The sequence below is a fragment of the Microtus pennsylvanicus genome, chromosome 19 (genome assembly GCF_037038515.1).
Source record: "Microtus pennsylvanicus isolate mMicPen1 chromosome 19, mMicPen1.hap1, whole genome shotgun sequence".
In the NCBI taxonomy this organism is placed as follows: Eukaryota; Metazoa; Chordata; class Mammalia; order Rodentia; family Cricetidae; genus Microtus; species Microtus pennsylvanicus.
In genome coordinates, this window is record NC_134597.1 from 23,975,458 (window position 1) to 23,989,789 (window position 14,332).

The 14,332-nt window shown below is 44.7% G+C and overlaps 1 protein-coding gene across 2 annotated transcripts in view; it reads left to right on the forward strand.

Annotated features, from left to right (window-relative positions):
* The first annotated feature begins 8,025 nt into the window (after positions 1–8,025).
* Klhdc10 (kelch domain containing 10) overlaps positions 8,026–14,332 on the forward strand; it is a 52,941-nt gene continuing 46,634 nt past the window's right edge. For both annotated transcript variants that reach the window (XM_075953360.1, XM_075953361.1), the window contains exon 1: positions 8,026–8,278. In XM_075953360.1, the coding sequence (XP_075809475.1) occupies positions 8,122–8,278 (157 nt within the window). In that variant the 5' untranslated portion in view covers positions 8,026–8,121. The remainder of the gene's footprint in view (positions 8,279–14,332) is intronic.

Below are 14,332 nucleotides of genomic sequence, written 5' to 3' on the forward strand. Positions count from 1 at the left end.
CCCTTTCACCTCCATAACCCACTAAATAAATCTCCAACCTCACTCTGCATGGCGTGCCTATCCATGACTCTGTCTCTCACTCCTAGCATGGTTCCCTGCCCATGACCAGCGCCTTCAGAGACCTGCAATGTGGTCTTGTGGTTTTCCCATCTGTCTGTCTCTCCTTGTGGGATTGGCTGCCTTATCGAGGTCTCTCACCCACCACACAGCTCCCTGCCTGGGACTCATGGCCCACTGCAGCCACTCAGGTAACTGCGCCATCCATGTCTGGGACTGGCTGCTCTCCTGGAATTGGCTGCTCTCGAACCTGCGCCCACTGTGTGTGGTCTCGTGTGGTCTCGGGACCCACTGCCCGCTGCCTGCTGTCACTTCGGGGATCTGCTGCATGGTCTCGGTACTCACTGCCCGCTGCAGTCACTAGGGGACCTATAGCATTTTACCTAAACCATAACAGGTTGGCCTTGAACTCATGGAGATCTACCTGCCTTAGTCTCTCAACTGCTGGGATTAAATATGTGTACTACCACTGCCAAACTGAATCTTTTCTTTTGCTACATACTGTTATGCCCAGGTCCATGAAGTAGCCCAAAAAAACAACAAGGAGACTGAGTCCTGTATGTAAAAGCAAAGAGACTTTATTTTATACAAGTTTGCAAACTCAGTTTCTACATGTGCTCAAAGTATTGGAATAATCGGAGAGCCCCGAGCTCAGTTACACTTGGGTTTTTATAGTAGTAAAGTTGGGGTGAGGGATTTCTAAAGTTCAGGACCCCTGATTGGCTGACATTTGTCTAGGGGTGTCCTGGTGAGTGTGTGCTGGCAGGTGATTCTATCTACAGTGGTTGGAATGTTAGGCATTTCCTTTGATTGGTCTGTTCTTGGGTAGTGCTCAGGTAATCTCAGTTTGTGGTTCTTCCTGCAACCAGGTCTCCATTAAACTTATTGATGGCTGAGTCCTACACTGACAGGCGGTAATGGTTGGAAGTAAAGAACTTCCTTTGGGGCTGGAGAGATGGCTCAGAGATTAAGAGCACTGGATGTTCTTGTGGTCCTAAATTCAATTTCCAGCAACCACATGGTGGCATCACAACCATGAAATTTGGTACCCTTTTCTGGCATCCAAGCATACATGCAGACAGAACACTGTGTACATAATAAATAGATAATAAAGATTATAAAAGGAAAGAACTTTCTTTGGGTGGTCTGTTTCTTTTTAGCTTATTATGCCTGGTTCCTACACATAGCTATTCCTATTATTTTTTCTTTTATGTGTGTGATGTATGTGTGACCATGTTGTTGTATATATATATGCATGCACTCATGTACATATAACAATGTATGTAAGTCAGAGTTTGATGTCAGCTTCTTTCTCAGTTACTCTCCACCTTATTTGTTTGAGGCAAGGTCTCTTGCTCCACTGATTTGTCCTCAACACACACACACACACACACACACACACACACACACACACACACGCCAGAACAATGCATGGGCCTAGGGAGATGTCTCAATGGGTAAGAACAGTAAAGCTTGACAACTTAAGTTCAATCTCTTGAACCCACATGGCTCATATCTAGAAGTTTTGTGTGTGTGTGCACATGCACATGTATAAGCATGTGTGTGAAGGCCAGAGGCTAACCTTGGATATTTACTTTCATTTTTTGTTTCTTTGTTTTGTTTTATTTACCGATGCTTTTTTTTTTTTGAGACAGGGTTTCTCTGTAGCTTTGGAGCCTGTCCTGGAACTAGCTCTGTAGACCAGGCTGGCCTTGAACTCACAGAGAACCGCACGCCTCTGCCTCCCAAACCTATGCATTTTGAGACGTGGTTTTTCTGTATATCCTTGACTGTCCTGCAACTCACTCTGAAGACCGGGCTGGCCTGGAATTCACAAAGAACCTCCTGAGTGCTGGAATTAAAGGCATGCACCACCACGACCCGACTATGACTCATGGTTAAGATCAATGCTTGCTACTGTTGCAGAAGACCTGGGTTTGGTTCCCAGCACCCACATGGAGGTTTATAGCACCTGAAACTCCAGTTCTAAGGAAATCTGAGGCCTTCTTACCTCCACGGGCACTGCATGCACATGGTGCCTCTGCCTCCTGAGTGCTGAGATTGAAGGCATTTGCCTCCAGGGCCCAGCGAAAATTTTTTCAAAGTCAAAATTAAAAATAAATAAACAAATAAACAAATTCTAGATCTATATCTTGGACACAACTCAAATTACTGGGCTTTAGCCGGGCGGGCGGTGGTGGCGCACGCCTTTAATCCTAGCACTCGGGAGGCAGAGGCAGGCGGATCTCTGTGAGTTCGAGACCAGCCTGGTCTACAAGAGCTAGTTCCAGGACAGGCTCCAAAACCACAGAGAAACCCTGTCTCGAAAAACCACACACAAAAAAAAAATTACTGGGCTTTTGGAAATCTAGTTTTGCTGAACATACCCTTTTGTGCTCTAACAGTGATCAAATGCCTGTCTGTGCCTGAACAGAGGTTTAAAGGCTCTGAGGGAGGGGGATGTAGTTCAGGTGGATTGTGCTTGTCTAACAGACACCATATAAACTGGGCATAATGTCCTTGGGAAGTGGAAGATAAGTTCAAGATTTTCTATTCTTTGCTACATTCTTTGCTCAAGGTTAGCCTGAACTACACAAGTCTCTCTCTCTCTCTCTCTCTCTCTCTCTCTCTCTCTCTCTCTCTCTCTCTCTCTCTCTCCTTTCTCTCTTTGGTTTTTCAAGACAGGGTTTCTTTGTGTAACAGCTCTTGCTGCCCTGGAATTAGCTCTTATAGACCAGGCTGGCCTTGAACCCACAGAGATCTGCCTACCTCTGGGATTGAAGGTGTGTGCCACCACTGCCGGATTGCCTCTCTCTTTAATAAACAAAGGGTTCTGTAGTTCATCCTATCCTTCACATCTATTTGACTGTCTCCAGGGAAGATTTTTCTAGCATTTTCTATTCCCTGGGCAGGGTTTTCCACAAATCTTACTTTTAATCAAATGGCTTTTTTTTTTCCCCCTGAGTGATTTTCAGTTCACAGCAAATTAAAGAGAAAGCACAGAGAGTTCACAGCCACCCTGTCCCTGCTGTGCAGTCTCCCCATCCATCAACACACTGCGCGGGCGTGTGGCTCATTTGTTAGAATCGATGAACCAGTGTTGACACATCATTATCAGCCAAAGTTCAGAGTCTGCACGAGTGTAATCTAGAAGTGTTCCTTCAGGAACTATTTTTAAAAGCCTTTCTAGGCAAGGGGAAGAAAAAAAATCAAATCTACTCTTTAAAAACTAGAGTGAGAATACAATGAACTCTGAGGATGCGTCGTCAAGCTACAGTGGCATCGATTCTTAGCCATCCTAATCTGAATTATCATCTTTCTCCGGTGCCCTCCATCCCACCCTGCCACATCCTTGCTCCACTCGCGTCTTCTATTATTCTAAGTCACATACTAAAATATTAATATCACAGGGCTTTAATTTTATTTATTTATGCTTATGTGTGTAGGTGTTTTGCCTGCATGTTTGTCTGTGCGCCTGGGGAGACCAGAAGAGGCCTTCAGATCTGGAACTGGGGTGACAAAGGGTTATGAATTAGCATGTGTGCCCTGAGAATTAAACCTGAGTCTTCGGAAAGAGCAGCCAGTACTCTTAACCACTGAGTCATTTTAGCTGTATCGTAGGGGCTTAGCTATAAACATAAATATTTCCGCCTAGTTTTTTTTTATTAATTTTTTTTGTTTGTTTCTGCTTTTCAAGACAGGGTTTCTCTGTGTAACAGTCCTGGCTGTCCTGGAACTCACTTCATAAACGAGGCTGGCCTGGAACTAGCTCTTGTAGACCAGGCTGGTCTCGAACTCACGGAGATCCGCCTGCCTCTGCCTCCCAAGTGCTGGGATTAAAGGCGTGCGCCACCACCGCCCGGCGTCCAGCAACTTTTTAAAGGTTTATTTATCTTTATTTATGTGTATATATGTGTGTCTGTAGAAAGGTACGTGTGCCACAGATGTGCAGGAGGATCTGAACGACAGGCCGTTGTGAATTACCTGATGTAGGTGCAATAACTACTCTTAACTGCTGAACCAAACATTTTTTAAAAATAAACACTTAGGCCGGGCGATGGTGGCGCACGCCTTTAATCCCAGCACTCAGGAGGCAGAGGCAGGCGAATCTCTGTGAGTTCGAGCCAGCCTGGTCTACAGAGCTAGTTCCAGGCCAGGCTCCAAAGCCACAGAGAAACCCTGTCTCGAAAAACCAAAAAAACAAAAAAAAACCCACTTCGTCCAGTTAGTGTACCCTGCAAGTGTGTGGGTGTGGGGCCCTACGCTGGAGCACGGGCGACTAACAGTAGCCACACCCTTGAAGAAAAATGATAGTCTTCCAGCAGTGGTCAGTTGTCTCTAGTTCCTCAGCTGGACGGAGAGTTTGTGACCGACCACTCCCCTCCTCCACGTACCCATGCTGGAATGCTGATCAGCTTGCTCGTGTGCAGGCAACCATGGCCACTGTTAGTTCCAAGAGCAGCGAGCAGCGTTTCACAGCACCTCTTCCCATCTTTCAGCTCCCACATCCCCTCTGCCTTCACCCACTGAGCCGTTACTGCCCTCACTGGCTCTTACTGTTTGTTGTTTGTTCTTATTCCCTTAAACCTATGGCATAATCGTGTTGTGTTCTGAAGGTGCATTTTGTCATGTAGTGCTAGTGGGGCCTGGCATTCGAGGGGACGACCTCTTATTTATTAAAGGTGGCAAAACGGTGGTATTCTACCATACCTTGTTTATATAGAATACTCCTGTAAAGAGAAAATTTTTCAGCTGGGTGGTGGTGGTGCATACCTTTAATTGGATCTCTGTGAATTCAAGGACAGCCTGATCTACACAATGAGTTCCGGACACCAAGGCTGAGAAACCCTGGCTCGAAAAACAAAATAAAAAAAAAAAGAAAAAAAGAAAGAAAAGAAAATTTCTTTACAGTAGCATTGGTTTATTCAGTTGGTACAAATATTTTTTCTTTTATAAAAAAAGACCCATGTGTATGGGTCTTTTGTGTGCATGTTTGTGTACATTGTGTCATGGAGGCCGGAAGAGGAAATTAGATTCAATGGGACTGGAATTACAGATGTTTGTAAGCTGCCATGTAGGTACTGGGAATTAAATCCAACTCCTCTGGAAGAGCAACCAGTACTCTTTTACTGCTGAGTTGTCTCTCCAGTGCGGTGGTACAGTTCTTTTTTTTTTTTTTTGGTTTTTCGAGACAGGGTTTCTCTATGGCTTTGGAACCTGTCCTGGAACTAGCTCTGTAGACCAGGCTGGTCTCGAACTCACAGAGATCCGCCTGCCTCTGCCTCCCGAGTGCTGGGATTAAAGGCGTGTGCCACCGTCGCCCGGCGGTGGTACAGTTCTTTACAGAAATTAACACCGGAGCTAGCGAGATGGCTCAGAGGTTAAGAGCACTGGCTGCTTTTCTAGAGGTTCTGAGTTCAGTTCTTGGCAGCCACATGAGGGTTTACAACCATCTGTAGTGAGATCTGGTGCCCTCTTCTGGCAGGCAGGGATACGTGCAGACAGAACACTGTAATCATAATAAATAAATAATTTTTTTTTAAAGGAAAGGAAAGATGCCAGGTGGTGGTAGCGCACGTCTTTAATTCCAGTGCTCAGAAGGCAGAAACAGTCAGATCTCCGTGAGTTCAAGACCGGTCTGGTCTACAGAGTGAGTCAGGACAGCCAGGACCAGAACTGTTATACCCTGTCTCGAAATCCCCCCTCAAAAAAAATAAAAAAAAAAAGAGGCCGACAACTTAACACTCCTTAATTCTGTTTTCATAGTTTAGAACCACAGACTTTGTTTTGTGGGGATGGTTGAGGGAGTCTCATGTATCACAGCCTGGCTTTAAACCCACTACGTAGCCAAGGAACTTGAATTTATGAGCCTCTTGCTTTGATCAGTGACGTGCTGGGCTGGAATTACAGGCAAGCACCATCACTTTGGAGTTCTGTTTGGTCTTGTCCTTTTTTTTTCTTTTCTTATTTACTGAAATTCTATGTGTCCGGGTGTTTCACCTCACGTCTGTCGGTCTGTGCATCATTTGCATGTCCTGCACCTGGAGGAGGTCTGAAGAGAGTGTTTGGTTCTGGATTTGGAATTACAAAAGGATGTGAACTACTATTTGGGTACTAGGAATCGAACCCATGTCCTTTGGAAGACCAGCCAGTACTTTGCACTTATTCTTCTAGCCCTGGTCCTGTTTTTTTTTTTTTTTTTTTTTTGAGACTAGAGTTTATTCAGCTAAGGTTGGCCTTGAATTTGCTATGTCTCTGAGGCTGGACTTGAACACCTGATCTTCCTGCTACTGTTTCCTTAGTGCTGAGATTACAAGGGTGCCACCATGCTGTTTTAGACCATGGTGAGGACCGCATCCAGGGCTTGGTGTATGCTAGACAAGCACTTTAAGCAACTGAGCTGTCTATATACCCTAGCACTGCTGGCTTCCCTTTTCTTTCTTTCTTTCTTTCTTTCTTTCTTTCTTTCTTTCTTTCTTTCTTTCTTTCTTTCTTTCTTTCTTTTTTTTGGTTTTTCGAGACAGGGTTTCTCTGTGGCTTTGGAGCCTGTCCTGGAACTCCCTTTGTAGACCAGGCAGGCCTCGAACTCACAGAGATCCGCCTGCTTCTGCCTCCCGAGTGCTGGGATTAAAGGCGTGCGCCACCACCGCCCGGCTTCCCTTTTCTTAAGATGTCAAACGTTTATATAAACTGCTTTTTAATGCATAATGTATAAAATACTTCTTTTCCAACAGAAACTGGGTGTGGGGATACAATGGATAGCACAGAGCTCGTGGTGCCGTGAGATTTGCTCACTGGGATCAAAGGATGCTTCTCATTCCTTCACTTTCTCCTCCCTTACTCCCAATCCTTAAAAACAAAATCCAACGTGTGAGGTTCTTCTGTGTGAAACATCAAGGAGGGGCAGCAGTCCATCAGAGCAGATCTCAGAACCTTGAAAAGTTTTATTTCCTTTTTTCTTATTTGGAAACAGCAGTGTGTATCTGCATTTTCCCACTTTGCACTGCAACCTCCCCCCGCCCCCTCCCCCCAAGTTCAAGCCACATTTTCTGTTTACTTTTGGAACAATGGGAATTTCTGAGATTACACATTTGATTTTTTAAATCATATCGTACGTTCCATTTGCTGTCATTTATTTAATTTTACATGTCTTTCGTTGTGTATATTGTAAAAGGATAGAGTTTGCTTGTGTAGCCCCTCCCTCACAGCAAAAACATTCACAAGGCCACCGGTCACCTATGAGAATATCTTTTTCTTGGCACAGCACACACAAGCTGTGTGTTGTTTAAAGATCTTCACTGATGTATGTGGAGGCGCCTGAAAGGTTTTCTTACTTGAGTTTTCATTTGTGTTTCTATGATTACTCTTAAGATTGAATGGCCATCGGTATTTGCTAACAAGGTTTAAAGCTATTTGCTCGGGCCGTGGCTTAAACAGGGGAAGGGTCCTGCCAATGCCACTAAGAGACAAAACCAATGATGAAACCCAGAAATATCTCGTTTTTAGACTTCATCTCTGACTCCGCCTCCCACCCGCACCTCGGTGAGCCCTTTGTGTGTGCCAACGATCCGCAGATGGGATCTCTGTCTGCAGGACTGCAGACAGATGTACTGACACCAAAGACACGCATTGTGTACATATAATACTTCTGAATACAGTGCTTATGGGACAGAGTTCTGGAGTAGCGACCATGCCCCGGGTAGCCGCCCTGTCGGGGAGTCTGTACAGGCGTAGCCTTCCCGCTCGGTTTTCTACTGGCTGGTCTGAGGACCCCGGAGAAGCGGGCGAGCTCCGGGAGGTCGATGCGCTCTATTATCGGCTGCTTTTGCCTCCCCTCCCCCGCCCTCTTTTAGCTATAGCTATGGTTACCACGTCTCTCCCCGCCTCCCTTCACCTGCCAAGAAAGAGAGTGCTCATTGGTTCTCCGTCACTAAGCTAGCCAGCCATTGGTTGCTGGCGAGTCCGGCGCTCCCCCGGCCCCTGTCTCCCCGGTCTCTTGAGGAGCCCGGGAAGGAGGCTCGGCTCGCGTTGCCGGGACCGGGCTGCGGCAATCGTTAACGGGCCATGTCGGCTGCCCAGGGCTGGGACCGGAACCGCCGGCGGGGAGGAGGCGCGGCCGGCGGGGCCGGCGGGGCTAGCGGGGCCGGCGCGGCAGGCGGGGGTCGGGGCACCGGCCAGCTCAACCGATTCGTGCAGCTCTCCGGACGGCCGCACCTGCCAGGTGAGTTGGGGCGGCTGCCGGCGCGAAGGTGGCGGCCGCCGGGCTCTGCTCCTCGAACACACAGCCGAGGACGGGGAGGCAGAGCGCCGGGAAGGTGGCGTTGAGGTCAGGAGGTGGACCGGAGCACGCTCGAAGAAAAGTCTCTGCTGTGTGGACAGCTCGGTGATGAGAGTTGTGTTTTCCACTCGAAGGAGAGGCCACTGTCTCGTTGACATTCCCAAATGTTTTGCTTGCCCGGTTCCTAATCTTTTCCCCTTCCGCAGTTTGATGTTGTGAAAGAAAGACATTGGTGTTTAGCTGTGGAAAATTATTTGGAAAAGAGTGCCAAATTAAGGAGAGGAGACAAGAGGAATGCTGGAGTGATTTTGTTTAAAATAAAATAAAAAAAAAGCCGCCTAACTGTGTAAGAGTCGGGTATTTTGAGAAGGAATGAGCGTGTGAAAGTGTGTGTGTGTGCGCGCGCGCGTGCCCGTGTGTGTGTGTGTGTCTGTGTGTGTGTGTGTGTGTGTATGTGCACGTGTGTATGTGTGTGAATGTAAATGTTGACTGGGGAGTGTATGGGAAAGAACCAAAAAGACTGAGGGAAATGGTTGAATCATTAATATTTGGGGATGTTCAGAGACAGAATGGATAATGGTGTCTAGATTTCCGAAGGGGGAAATGAAGATCAAGAATATAAAGAAATGGTGTTGTGACCCCGGTGTCAGAACTGGAAATTGGAAAAATATACCTATTGCTATAATTTCATGTTTTGGTCTTTGAGTTCCCATGCCTTAAAAAGAAAAAGAAAAAGCCCAAAATCAAAGTGATATGTGTGCAATCAGTTTTAAACGAATACATTTATAAATGAATTTTCAGTTTGTTAAAAGGAAGGTAGAGAATGCAGTCCTGCACAGAATGCCAATCATTCTATTGGGCAATCGTGTTTTCTTACCATGAAGAGAACTGTCAGGAATGATGTATTAGACCTTCGCCATGTTTTTTTGTGTTATGTGTGACTGGTGTGATGTTGATTGTATCAGTGACATATTTGTTTAGATCAGTTCTGAGAATCTGATGGTTTTTGAATTGTGTTTACTACTGTGTTCTTTTAGGTAGTGAAAAATCAGTTGATTAATTTGAAGATAACAAAGGGAATTTTGCTTGCTCAATGAGATAATTACTAACATTTGTGATGTGGTTTTAACGTGTGCCAAAAATGTTCATGAATCTGTTTGAATGTGCCGCTAAAATAAAATTGAGACATTCGTCAATAGCCAAATATGCAATGAATTGGATTTGAAATGACAGTATCAGACTGGGTATCCTGGAATTACTAAATATGTGCTTTTTAAAATGAAAAAAAAAAGAAAAAAACCTGAGACATCTTTTTTGTTATCTGCAGTTAACAGCAGAACCATAGATTTTCGTGTGTTGCTAGCCTAGAAGATAAATCCCTTGGCAAGCACTATTCCCAGTTTGCCCTCTGCCATTGAAATCTTTAAGTCTTTGGTCATGGATTAATTATTATACCATGAACTTCATGTGGGCATTCTCAGGGTTCTGTAACCTGTTGGTGTAGTTCCTTACTGCTACCACATGAGGGCGGTGGAAGCCATGGTTTCAAATAAGGGCCTGAAGTATGGCGCTATTTCTGCATTCCCTTAGCACACGAGGACAAGAGCAGCCATTTGTCCAGAGGTGAAGCTAAAACGTGCTTAAACTGTGAAAATTGGAGAAGTGGAGTCATCAGTCTTCGTTCTCCTTCCTTTCTTCCAGGCCGGCACTCAGTTCCTCCTTCCTCCACAGGCATTCTCCATCTTTTCCTCCGTGTCAACACTGGAAAATTTCTGATCTCTCGATGATATATTTTGAAATTCTTTCATACTAATCTTTTGTTCTCCCAGGTATTACATATTAAATCTCTTAACTCTATTTTGAAATAATCCAAAAGGTTTTAAGTGGTAGGGAGGAATAGGAATGTATAGGTCTGTTTTATGGCTGACCCTGCAGGGCTAGCTACTTTTCCCCATTTGATGTATTCATTTCCCATCTCTTTTGACCTCTACTAGCTTCCACACACTGGAAGAGCCTTTTCTTCCTTTTAGCGTCTCTGCCTTGTTCCCAGTCCCTCTGAAACAAAGCCGCATGACTTGGTGCTCTTTGTAGAACACTTCCACCGTCTTTCAGGGATAGCATCGTTTGAAAACAATTTGAAGACAAGGTCTCACTATATATTCCAGCTATTCTGGAACTTCCTGTGTAGACCAGGGTGGCTTTGGACTCACAGAGATCCTCCAACCTCTACTTCCTATGTGCTAGCATTTTTACCCATCTTATGGGAACTTGAAATCAGGGTGATCTCTTTAAGCTCCCCACCAACTTCAGTTGTAATCAGCTACCTAGTCTTGTTTCTTTTGCTTCTGTGGTAACTAATTCTTGATGTCAGGTTTACTGCAGCAGCTTCCTGAGTAGTCTTCCTCCTTCTGCTAGTACCTTCCATTCTTATGGTGCTGGTCTTTCATCACCTCTGCTTATAGCCTTTTTCTAGTCCTTTGTCCAGGCTGGCCTTGAACTGTCCATCCTCCTGCTTCAGCTTCTAGAGTAGCGGGATGCGGGCAAGTGCCACTGTACCCAGTCTTCTATTTCATTGTTTCGAGTAGGGTAAACATCCTGAACGTGTCCTAACCCTCCATTTTGTTCTCTGCCCTCTGCTCTTTTTCTCTCAGCACCGGAAGCCACTGTGTGTGTTCTTCTCTCCCGCAGTAGCCTCTTGTGCCTCAGTCTCTCAGTTTCTGTTTCATTGAATCTCAGTTGTATTTTTTCCCATAGAGGCCTTCTCTTACCTTCTTTCTGGACCCTCCTTAGGTATACAGTACATAGCATACCGTATTCCTGTTTGTATACACACATACACACTCACGCACACATATACATATATACATTTTTTAAATGAAATTCAACTTCTTTATTTTTAAGATTTATTTATTTATTATGTATGCAATGTTCCTCCTGCCTGTACACTTCCATGCCAGAAGAGGGCACCAGATCTCATTGCAAATGTGGTTGCTGGGAATTGAACTTAGGACCTCTGGAAGAACAGCCAGTGTTCTAACCTCTGAGCCATCTCTCCAGCCCCCAGTCTTAACATTTTTTAACTAAGAGCTGTAGAGAGAGCTTTGAGGTTAAGAGTATTGGTTGCTCTTTCAGAGATTCAGGGCTCAATTCCCAGCATCCACATAGTGACTTAAAACCAACCATCTTTAACTACAGTTCTAGGGAATCTGACAGACACCAGGCATACAAGTGTTACACAGACATACATGCAGGTAAAACACCTGTGCACATAAAATTAGAATATTTTTTAAATTATAAAATAAATTAATGCACTGACATTATGTGTAAGATATTAATGTGCAGTGGTTTAACTCTTCAGAGCCCCGTGGCTCCAAACAAACAGGTAATGGTGAGTTCTTAGAGTATCAGAACTAGTGTCAGCATAGTGTTTTGTAATTTTGAATATTGTCTTTCTGCTATCTTTTTTATTCTTAGAGTATTTAAGAGCAGAATTCTTATTGTGTGTGTGCACTCATATGCATGCCACAATATGCATTTGGAAGTCAGAGGACAATTTTAGGACTAGAACTCAGGTTGTTAGACTTGGCAGCAAGCTCATTTACCTTCTGTGCCGTCTTGCTAACCCCTTTCTACTATTTTCTAAGATATAGCAGTGATGATGTGTTTACCCCACAGGCTAAGACATTCATAGGTTTTAATCTTTGATTTTTCAAGACAGGGTTTATCTGTAGCTTTGGAGCCTGTCCTGGAACTAGCTCTGTAGACCAGGCTAGTCTTGAGCTCACAGAGATCCTGTCTGCCTTCCAAGTGCTGGGATTAGTATTTATATACCTAGGGAAAAATAGGAAACGATGCTGCTATTTTGTAGATGAAGCATTTAGAGATACAGCAAGGGGACTGTGAAACAGAACACAAGTCAGTGTTATGTTTTAGCATGAATTTAATGAAGTGTCTCTGTTAGTAGAGAAAGCAGTCAAACAGCATTGCTAACGTGGGGACTGAGAGAGAAAGAAACACTTAACAGTTGCTAGAGCTGGGTCAAAAATAGTCCAGAAATCTTAATTTAAAGGTCTTAAATAAGAAATGTGGCTGGGTAGTGGCGCACACTTTTAATTCTGTGATTTGGGAGGCAGAGGCAGGCTGATCTCTGTGATTCGAGGTCAGCTCTCTGAGATAGCAAGTTCCAGGACAGGCAAACCTACACAGAGAAACCCTGTCTCAAACAGACAAACAAACAGAAATATGTAAAATTCAAATAGTAGAAATGGCATATGATAGCCACACATGGTAGCTGTGATCCCAGCCTCAGGAAGAAGAGGCAGGAAGTCCTGGTCTCCTCTGCTACAGAGCTGCCTTCGAGTTGGAGACCATCTTAAGCAACATAAAACCTGTCTCAAGCAAGAAAGCCAAACAAAACAACATATATCAGAAGGCAAGTTTTCTATCTTTGACTTTGCCTTTTGGCTTCTCTCCCTAGGAACAAACAATGATGCGGTTTTCTGGGGGTGTGTCCCATTTGCCTGGTCTGGGTGTGTTGTATGCTTAGATATGCTAGATAGTGCAGTCTCCTACTACAGCGACACAGTGAGACTCCCTGTTGTATGAGGATATTTATCTTGCAGGTTAATTCCTAGGAGCATTGTTTAAACCTTGATAAACTGTCAAATCGCCCTAACAGAGGAAGCGTCAGGTGGTGACCTGCTGAGAGTGTTGGAGTGCTGGTGACTTCTTGATGCCTCCGTAATGAAGTGCTTTATTAGGACGCACCCCTCATTTTTCTAATGCTAGGGATGGGACCCACGGTTTGTGGGCAGTTTCCCTAGGCCAGAGATTGGGGTTTTTGTTTGTTTTTGAGACTGGGTCTCTCTCACTCAGCACTGGCTGACCTGGAACTCCCTATGTAGACCAGTATAACCTCAAACTCAGAGACCTTCCTGCTTCTGCTTCCTGAGTGCTGGGATTAAAACCTTGTGCTACCATGCCCTGCAAGCCTCCTGTTTTTTGAAAAAGGGTTTTACTATGTAGCCCAGGTTGGCCTGGAGTGTGTAGAAACCATCCTGCTTCTGCCTTTCAAATGCTAGGATTACAGGCATGTACCATTATGCCTGGCTCAACCTTTATTATTCTTATTTTTCAAATAATATTTTATTATTCTTATTTTATGAATGTTTTGCTTGCATGTATGTCTTGTGTACCGTGTGTGTTCCGGGTGCCCTCAGAGGTCAGAAGACGGCATTAGATACCCTGGAATTGGTATTACAGATGTTTGGGGGTTACCATGTGGGTGCTGAAAAATTGAACCTGGGTCCTCAGGAAGAACAATGGATGATGCCCTTAACTACTGAGCCATCTGCCTTTAGCCCTAAACCACTTATTGCCAGTTTAATAGGAATATTTTCTTTATTCATTTATTATGTATAAGTGTTCTGTCTGCATGTGCATCTGCAGGCCAGAAGAGGGCACCAGATCTCATTACAGATGGTTGTGAGCCACCATGTGGTTGCTGGAAATTGAACTCAGGACCTTTGGAAGAGGAGGCAGTGCTCTTAATCTCCGAGCCATCTCTCCAGCCCCAGGGGCACTACTTTTGTAGAGGACTGGTGTTCAGTTCCCAACATCACACAGTGGTGCACAGCTGCCCGCAACTCCAGCTCCAGGGGATCTGGCAGGTGTGTGTATAGACTTATGCACACGAGCTCCTGCACGTATGTGCCTATATACACAACACACACACACATCAAGCAAATCCTTAAAAAAATATGCGGATGAAGAGACAGGGTCCTGGGTTCAATTCCCACCACCCACACGTCAGCTTGCAACTGTCGGTAACTATAGTCCCATGGGCTCTGATGCCCTTTTCTGGTATGAAGACATATATACAGACAAAACACACAGACACACAGACACACACACACATAAAGTAAATACATTTTAAAAATTAAATATTTAAAATAAATAAAAAAGAAATGGCTGCTATCTTTTGATTCTTTTTTTTTG